This window comes from Nothoprocta perdicaria, unplaced genomic scaffold (genome assembly GCF_003342845.1).
Source record: "Nothoprocta perdicaria isolate Ctin4 unplaced genomic scaffold, notPer1 scaffold_410, whole genome shotgun sequence".
Classification (NCBI taxonomy): domain Eukaryota; kingdom Metazoa; phylum Chordata; class Aves; order Tinamiformes; family Tinamidae; genus Nothoprocta; species Nothoprocta perdicaria.
Genome location: NW_020455656.1, coordinates 290,246 through 299,444, shown reverse-complemented (window position 1 = coordinate 299,444; position 9,199 = coordinate 290,246). Strand labels below are relative to the sequence as shown.

Here is a 9,199-nt window from a genome sequence, read left to right as displayed (position 1 = left end):
CTCATGTACTCCATCCCCTAATCAGCCCCTCTCCCCTGGCCACTGCTCTCGCTTCAGTTATTTCCTCTCCCAGACGCCCCAAACTGGAGGCCGAGCTCCAGGCACAGTCCCCGGCGGGCACACAGACAGCAGCAGTCACGTCCCTTGATTCACTGAGTGGATTTTTACTGTCACAGCCCCGTGCACTGAGCGCGTTCGCTGCCAGAAGTGCTCTGCTGGCTTCAGTGCAAGGCGAGGGCTGCGTTTCCCCCTGCGTCGCTCCCTCTGCAGGGCCCGAGCCGGGATGCGCAGTGCCCCTGCAGGCCGCGCTCGCCCGGGTGCCCTGCGGTGGCGCGGGGCCACGCTGCGGAGCGCAGGACGAGAGGAGCCCGCTCACAGCTGCTCATCGTAGTAGTACTCGGACAGGTCGAGCTCATCGCGCTTGCTCTTGCCCACGCGGTGCAGCCCCGCTGGCCGTGCCCGCGTTGCCTGGCTCCGCAGGTGGGGCTGCTGGGGTTTAATGCCATAGTCTGGTGGGGAGAGAGCAGGGTGAGCGGGGCTGCGCGAGCCCCGGCGGTGGCTCTCAGGCACGGGAGCAGCCGGTGTCCCCATCCCTGCTGCGAGCGGGCTCAGGTCGCGCTCCTGGCTGTGGCGGAGAGCAGGGGCTGACCCTGGCCTGAACAACAGCAAGAGGCTGCCCCCACGGCCCCAGGCCAGTCTGCGGGTGCTGAGGAGTGAGACCTGGCAGCAGGTCTGTGGGGAGTCAGCGCTGCCCGCCTTCCATGGGGCATCATGAGGGCTGGGGCAAGGAGCGGGCCCTACCATCCACCAGGCCGAAGTGCGGCTGCGGGAGCTCCAGCGGGGCAGATAAATCCTCAGGGACCGAGTAGTCGACCCTGCAGAGGAAACCCCAAGGCAGGTGTGAGCTGCGGCCTGCCTGGGGCGCCCCACATGCAGGCACTAGGGCTCCCACAGCCCGCTCGCTGCCAGCCCCTCACCTCTCCTCAGGCCTGGCCTGCTTCTGGCGCTGCAGAGGTTGCTGCAAGGGGCTGGGGAGGAGAGGATGCACGTGAGCCAGAGCCGGGAGGAGGGACAGCCCTGCAGGTGCCCCCGCGGGCACCGCCGGGGCAGGGGGAGCAGGGAGGTGCAGGGATGGGGAAGGTGCCGTCACCTCTGGCGCAGCGGCCGGGGGAGCGCGGCTCCCACCAGCGCAGCGAGCAGCAGCAGCCAGTGCCTCATGGGGCTCGGCGGCGCTCCCAGGGCAGTGCCCAGGTGGGAATGCTCGGCCCCGGAACCCTTGCGCCCAGCCTGCCCCAATGTCACAAAGGGAGCCACCACCTCGGTGGCCCTGGGGACACATGGTGGCACTGCCAGGCACGGGCACCTGGAGCCAGGCAGGGTGGGCAGGAAGCGGCTTCCCGCCTGGCTCTGCTGCCTGACGCCCCCTTGCTCCACTTTGTGGTGCCCCATCTGCTCCCAGGCAGCTCTCACAGGAAACCTGGGGCTGGCGGGAGGCCCTGCCCCCAGCCATGGGAAGGGCCTGGAGCCCCGGCACCGGCGTCACGGCATCGGGGACATTCGCCAGCCAGCTCTGCTGTGTCAGGCATCAGGTGACCTGCAGCTGAAGCGGCCGCGGGCCCCGCCGGTACAAAGTTCCTAGTCCTTGGCTGCTTTCCACGTGCTGCCAGCCTCGAGCAGCGGCTTGGCCATGTCCTCCTGCAACAGCTTTGATGCCTGTGCTCACTGTGCCAGCCTTTGGGTGCCAGCACAGCTCACGGCCTCTGCCTCCCGACCCCATGCACCCATAGGCTCCTGGAGGCAGCACGGCCCAGAGCTGCATGGGCTGTGGCAGCTGCTCCCAGTCCTGCTCCCACCAGCGCCCATCACTTCGCCAGGTGTCACCCAGCAGCACCAAAGCCGCCTCATTACCCCAACACCCCGCACCTCCCTCCCGGCCTCTCCCAAAGCACTCCCTTTCAGCACTGCACTTCCCTCACCCCCATTCACCCACACTTTCCAGGCTTTATGATCTCCAGCATCTCCCTCTTTTATGAAGCCCATGGCCTCCGTGGAGCACAGTCCCCATTGCTGCCACATTACAGGCCTCTGCTGCCCGCTGAGGTGCAATCACCAACCCCATGTGCTGGCCACTGGCACTTCCCCTCCATGGCTGAGGTCGGCTGGCCCAAGAGGTAGGGTGTTGCAGCCTCCTTAGCGATGCTGCGGCAGGAAGGCTGTGCTCCCTGCAGCCTCACAGGCTCTTACCAGCTCAGGCTGAGGTATTTGTGTCACCCACTTGGTGCCAGCTGCTGTTGGGACACAGGAGGCACTGTGGGCCGGCCCCTCACTGGTGTGGATAGCGGTGGCAGGCGGCAGGCTCTTGGCAGGACCGGCCCATGGCACCAGAGCCCCCACAGCGGCTGACTGGACAAACTGATGTCTCAATTGCCCCTCAGTGAGCAGGGCAGATACAAGAGATGACTACAGGCCTCAGCTGGACCTTTCATTAAGTGCTGCGCAGCAATATCTGCTAATTAATCTCTGTTTCTCCCCATCTCTACCCTAGGCCAAGCCCCCGAGCACTGGCTGGCAGCTGTGCTGCAAACACTTGTAGCACACAGGCAAAATATCCTACAACCCACAGCTATCCATACCCATGCAGGAGCGCCAGGGAACTGCAGCCTGACCCAGGCATCAGGAACTGCGGATGCTGCACTCACCAGCCAACAGCTGCAGCCCTGCTTGCCCCTCTGAGCCAGAGGTGTTTAAGCGACATTAAAATTATAGGTAGCAGCTCCTGGGGTAGGGGATAACAAAAGCTCTTCTTGCTGATCAAGAGACTTGCTGGCACCCAGAAGCAAAAGACACAGGGGTATCCCTTTCAGGCAAGGAAGAGGCCTAAGGAAGGGGAGGTCTTTCAGCTCAGTTCTTTCAGTTCAGTCAGTTTATTTGACAGGAAAGTCCTCTGCAAGCAGAGTGACGAGGCATGGCCAACGCACGCAGGCTGCAGTTCTCTCCTAGGCACGAGGCAGGAGACAAAGCCCTCCAAAAAACACTGTGCTGCCTAGCTTTATTATAGTGCAGCCTTACAAAAGAAGAGGAACCAAGTGCTTAAAAAAAAAAACGAAAAGGTTGTCCCACCACCATCACTGCAGCCACAGCACTGTCCAGGGGAAGAAATGGCCAAGATCTCTCCACACACATAGTGTCCATCATTCACAGCCAGATCTGTTAAAAAATTACATACACCCCCCCACCCTGCAGAATGGGAGCTTCTCATTGATAGTTTAACTGAAAGTTAGATGAGATCAACACCCTTTCCCCAGCCTGATTGCTCTTAGACATGTCCAACCATGATCTTAGCAAAGAAGGGTCATCTTCTCATCAGCCCCAATTATAGAAGTAGATTTTCTGCCAAGCAGGCAAGTAATCCATCAGCGGCCCTGAAACAAGAGAACAGGAGGAACAAGAAAATTAAAAGGCAAGAACCTGAAGCTCTGTCTATATGGGATACATTTCCCCTTACCCTTATGATACATGTCAACCCATCTCCCCCGTTTTCCCAAGAAAACCCCAAAATAAAATAGCTTATTTCTCTCCTCCATCTCACAGGATGGGAGGCATCTTTGGAATGGCCATCAGAGATTAGATGACATAGATGAGAAAAAAAAAAAGAGAAGTAGCGCACAAGACAATTGTGGGACACAATCTCCTCAGCGCTGACCTGCCTAAACTGCAGTGTGGAGGGATGGGGGGGAGGTCTCTAATGTGCAAAGGAAAACCTTGTGTGCAGTCAGTGAGGCCACAGCTGTGGCACAGGAAAGAGGAAGACAACTCAGCAATAAGGAGCAGGTGCTGAAGCAACACTGCATAGCAGAAATGCTGAGGACAGCACATGGCCTCGTGCAGGCTGCAAAGGCTCTCAGTAACTGGGGGCAGGGGTTCCTGAGCAAGCCAGCTTTGATACTTTCCTGTCTAATGGGCCAGTCCTTCAGTGCCATATCATTGCCATGAACCACTCCAGGAAAGACTTCAGTGGGGAAGATGGGGAGGTGAAATGCTAGCCCATGGCAAGGGGATCCATTCAGGTGAGTGATTTGGAAAGGAAAGACTTTGGTTCGGCTCTTTGATTTAAAATCACCTCCTTCCTGGGCCAATACCTCTTGGCTGCTGCCTTCCCCTCTGGTCTGCACTATGGACTTGGGAGCAAGGAAAGAAGTTCAGAAATGAGTGCTACAAAAGGCAAGGCTCTAGTGCCCCAGTCAAGCTGGAGAAAGGGAACCCTGGCAATCAGGCCTAGGTGGAAGATACAGCCTTGCAAGCTCTGAGAGTATTTGGAGATCTACTGCTGTGCTTGAGTGCAGTTGCCTAATAGGCAGGATGCAGGCAATCCCTTTGCCAACATAAGCATTAATAGCAGGTGCACTGCTGCTAACCATCCAGGGACCCCCTCATTCTTTTCACAGGTTAGAGACTGACTGACAAATAGCTCTGCTCAACTCCCATGGTATTTTTCTACCCATGGGAAACAGAGATATGGCAACTAGGTGCACTTACGTGTGACAAAGCCAAGCCCAGGCACATAATCAGCCAACAAGCGCAGAAGGAAGAGGATCCTGCCCCTGTAAAAAGAAAAATAATGAAGAAGTCCAGTGAGACACTCCTATTCCCAATTATTTAATACACCACCAGCAGCAGTTGCATTTATTTATGAAGCTGATTTGTCTTGCTTGCATCTTCAGTTGTCCCTCCCACCTCAAAATTGCGAGATCATGAGTCTTTAATCTTCAGTTTAACCTGAGCATGCTCTAGCATCTTTGCTCAAACTGATCTGACCACAGGCACCCAGACATCTTCAAATTTGCCCACCCAGTGCACTGATGCTACCTCTCTTCAGCAAAGTTTTCAGCAAAAGCCCCTCGGGAGCCCCTTACTCCGAGTATCGGTCGTAGAAGGGAGATCTCAGCAGGTAGTACAGCAGGAGGATGGTTCGGCGCCTCAGCTCCACGCGCTCTCGTCTGTTCAGGTCTTTCAGATCACTCAGCAAGCTCAGACTGGAGGAAGCGCAGAAAGCAACTATTGACAACAGCAGGTAACAGGGAAGGGAAAGTGAGTCTCTAAATGCCCTCCTCTCTAAGCTCCATGTAGAGCAGACTGTTCCAGCTCTTTCAGGTAGAAAGAACTGTAGAAGCACTGCAGAGGACATCTATAAAGTTCCAATCACCCAGCTGAAAAACAGCCCCAGCCCCTGTGCATAATTCTGTCAGAATGGCCTGCCCTGGGAGGGGAAGCGGAGGAAAATGGGACAGCCAGACATCCCCAACCCGAAAACATTCACAAAGGAACCTCAGGCTGACCTTGAGACATCCAGGATTGCTGACAGAAGCCACGGCTTCCATGATCTCTGGCCCCACACTCCTAAACTCAGTACTGCGAAGAGACAGTCAAGGAATGGAAAGAACCAAGCACGCCTAACAAAAGCAACATGTGTGATGGGTACCAGCAAAGCTTCACAGAGCCCCAAAGAATACACTCCAAGGCAGAACCAGCATGCCCCAGAGAAGAGATTGGAGGACTTGTGCCCACAGCTTAAGCAGCTCGTGTCTGTCACCAAGGTAAAGGGCACAGGAGAGGTCCCAAGGCCACTGCATAAGCAGCAGAGCACCAGTGCTCCCAGAGCAGCGAAGAGGAGGGTGCTGCCCTCCGGCAGAGCCGCCGTGGTGGCCGATCCCGCAGCACCCTCTGCCGGCACCCGGGCTGCAGCGTGTGCCCTCCCACAGCCAGCGCAGGATACAGTGCAGCAGAGGCCGGGCAATGTACACAGATTCTGCGATGGTTTCTTGGAGGCCCAGGGGGGTGGGAGGCTGGTTCATCTCCTCTGCTCTTCGGCTCTGGGATTCCTCCCTCTGCTGGGGGGACCCCCAGTGCCTGGACTGGAGGGATGGGGCTGAAACAGGCAGATCAGGTCACTAATGCAATCAGTACCATTCTGCAGTGTGCCCTGTACAACCGCCCTGCCGCGTCCTGCGCTGTGAAGGGCTCAAACAGGGGAGCTGGAATTGCTGTGGACACAACAAAGTTGTGGCTTCCCCCTCCTCGTGTCCAGGGTGCCCAAGCTATTGCAGCTGACCAACACGCTCACAATTTGTCCCCAGCAGGGACAGAGCAGGGAGAGATGTTAAGATCCATGGTCCTCAAAGCTTAGTCACACTGAAGACTTCATTGCACAGGTCACAGGCCAAGTCAATTCTGAGTGCTGCAAAATGTGCCTGGATTCATTGCTCTGGTGCCCCCCCCCAAGGCATGGCACAGTGACAGGCTGGATATGTCCCCATATAGGCCGATCAAGTTCTGCTCTTCACTGCCTGCACACCCAGACCATAATATAAAGGGCATAGAGAGGAAACAGCTCAGACAAAACCGAAAACAGCCTTGACAGGCACAAGCACTTACTGCTCTGTAGAGACCGCACAACACGGCTGGAACGCTTGCCCACATAGGTCTGATCCTTCCCTGAGGAACTGCCTTCCACATCTGCAGAAGAAAACAGCCACAGGGATCAGACCTGGGAGGATCCCATCTTACCACAGAGCTGGCAGCACCCTTCCCTGCATCAGCAGCTAGGAACTTCCTCTGTTAGGACAACACTCTCATTCCAGGTTTCCTAGGAGGGGACAGGCTGACTGGCCTGAATGCCTCAAGCAGAGCAAACTGGCACGTCCTGAAGAGGCTAACTCTAAGCGGTGCCGTCAGAAGTAAATCACCACAAGTAAATCCTCACAACATTGCCCAGGCCTAGGAGCTCTTTTGTCACCCTCAGGCTGCTGACTGCCCACAGCTTGACTTGCTTTGGGCTTAGACCCATTATCCTCTGCCTGCCCCCTCCACACTGTGAGGCAACACTGTCACTAGCTAACTCTGAGAAGCAAAAGGGCACACTCTGCAGCATGTAAAGCACAGCTCAGCTCACTGAACTTCATAGCTCCCGCTGCTGCTCCAGCCACCGCTGTTCTGAGGAAATCCTAGCAGGACAAATGGGTTGTCAGGCCAGTGATAGCACTGAGGGCTCACCTTGGGAGTGGAGAGGCTGCTGCTGCTCCCTGTTGAGTGGCACGATGGGAGGAGACGTCTGGATGCCAGCTTTGTACCAAAGCAACAACAGGAGACGCAGGATAGCTCTGTGGGCACACACACAGGGAAGCCTTCAGTGCCAGGCTGTGGAGCCCTCCTCCTGCTGCACTCATGAGGTGACCAACCCAGAGGGACAAAACACTCAGGTCTGCTCCGAATAACCACTGGCAAGAGCCTCTTCCACGGCACAGTGTCCAGCACACTGCGGGACTCCAGATTCCCTCAGCCTCAGGGACCGCAGCTCAGCCCAGCCTGGGCTTTTGCCCAGGTACTGCCAAGCCCTCTCCAGATCCCCCTTCCAAGCTCATGCAGCCCCCTCCCCTCCGTTGCAGCACTTACTTAGCCAGCTGGATGAGGACAATGATTGTCCATCGGGCCATCTCTCCCCATGCCCTGGCGGTGCCCATCTCTGCAAAGACCTCCACACATTCTAGCACGCTCAGCCAGGTCAGCAGCTTCTGCTGGGGCAGTGACTGCAAAACACAGAGCGGGAGGAAGGGGGAGAGGAGACGAGTCCCGCTTGAGAGTTAAGAGGGGCAGAAGCCAGTCCAGTTTGGGGGACCCTTGGAGCTCAACACCAGGTGGCTTCGGAAACAGCAGCCTGGGAGTCAGATGGGGTGCGTCCTGGGGTCATGGTCACAAGCAACCCCACTACTCTGCCCCCAGACAGCGCGAGGCCCAGAAATCCCAACGTCACCCAGGCTGCTGCCCCAGGAACGGAGCCTCACAGCTGCCTCCTGCACTGCTTTCTACTCTGGCTAAAACAGCATCGCAGCCTCCTGGGCTGCGGCACAGTGCCTGACTCCAGGGCAAACCTCTCTCCTGCTGCTGCTCTGGAACGGGGCTGCGTGCGGAACCTCCTCCATGCTTGGAGCTGGTGAGGGACTACCAAGGGCCGCAGTGACAGCCTGCTAAGCACAAGGTGACAGCCCCAGCCTGCATCCCGAGCCCCAGGAGAGCGGGATTCCTCCAGCCTGGGCCAGGCTCCCCAGAGCAGAGCTTGCTGCTGCTCTCAGCCACAGGATTTCACTCACATTACATGGAAAGCAGCAGTTAGGACGACTCTCACTGAATGGCACTTCACCTCATGCTGTCTTTGGGAGCAGAGCAGAGCTCCCGGGGATTTTTGGCTTGCTACATACCTGCCCTTCCAGTGGTGTCCCCGGGCCGGCCCGAGCCTGCCGCACCCACACCCACAGGACGGGCAGCCCTGCTGGAGAGGCCTCCCCAAACCCTCCTCCTCCTCCTCCCCCAAAGGCAGCACCAGCGCTGAAGGCCAGCGCGGGGCTCTTGCAAAACAGAACCGGCTCGCAGAAATGTTTGCTTTTCTCCATCCCCCAGGCACAACTGCGTAAAGGGACTATGGGACTCCAAGCTCCTGTGCTCCACCAGCACCGCTCATGACAGGCAACATTCACCTGGTGACATCTGAACCTCCAAACTCAAACAGACCAGAACCACACAGCCACCAGCACCAAACACTTTGGCACGGGGCACTGATCCCCGTGACCTGTGATGCCAAGCGCCGCGGGACGCGGCTGCTGCGTCCCGTACGTGCACACGGTGCCTGCCCTCGCAGGAGCCAAGGAGAGGCCCAGCAGGGCCCCGGGAGCTTCCGCAGGCACGCCAGGGAGCAGCTCCTGCCGGGACGAGCCCGCGGCGCCCGGCAGCCTCACCGCGGGCAGGCTCCGCTGCAGCTCCTTCCGCAGGATCCAGTCGTTCAGCAGCACGAGCAGGTTGGACGCGGAGTACACTGCAAGGGAAGCGGCAGCGGGGGACACGGTGACGGGGGTGGTGGAATCAGACCCGGCCGGGCCTCGCTCTCCCCGGGGCGGGAGGCAGGGCCGGGGGACGGTGCAGGCGCCCCGGGGGACGGTGCAGGCCGCTCGCCCACGTACCGAGCTCGGAGAGCGCGTGCGAGTCCGAGAAGCGACCTGCGGGGGAAGCAGAGCGGTAGCGGCGCGGGCCCGGGGCAGGCCCGGGGCAGGCCCGGCGCCGCCGGGAGGAGCCGCCGCGGCCGCCGCACCTGGCAGCAGGTAGGAGAGGCCGCGCACGGTGCCCTCGAGCTGCGCCGTGGCCGCCGGGTGCC

The 9,199-nt window shown here is 58.6% G+C and overlaps 2 protein-coding genes across 2 annotated transcripts; both read right to left on the bottom strand.

Moving 5' to 3' along the window:
- Positions 1 to 372: 372 nt before the first annotated feature.
- On the bottom strand, positions 373 to 1,218 carry CUNH11orf94 (chromosome unknown C11orf94 homolog). Its single transcript, XM_026045835.1, has 3 exons — positions 1,151 to 1,218; positions 802 to 875; positions 373 to 509 (listed from the first exon to the last, which is right to left on the bottom strand). The coding sequence occupies exons 1-3, from the start codon at positions 1,216 to 1,218 to the stop codon at positions 373 to 375; spliced, it is 279 nt and encodes a 92-aa protein (XP_025901620.1).
- Positions 1,219 to 2,901: 1,683 nt separating this feature from the next.
- Positions 2,902 to 9,197, bottom strand: PEX16 (peroxisomal biogenesis factor 16; the record flags this gene model as incomplete). The annotated part of the gene is made up of 11 exons (XM_026045836.1): positions 2,902 to 3,422; positions 4,537 to 4,601; positions 4,914 to 5,033; positions 5,337 to 5,409; positions 5,774 to 5,926; positions 6,433 to 6,513; positions 7,051 to 7,157; positions 7,450 to 7,583; positions 8,787 to 8,863; positions 9,009 to 9,044; positions 9,137 to 9,197. Coding segments are annotated over 11 exons (966 nt in total), but the record flags the coding sequence as incomplete, so codon positions are not given.
- Positions 9,198 to 9,199: the final 2 nt, after the last annotated feature.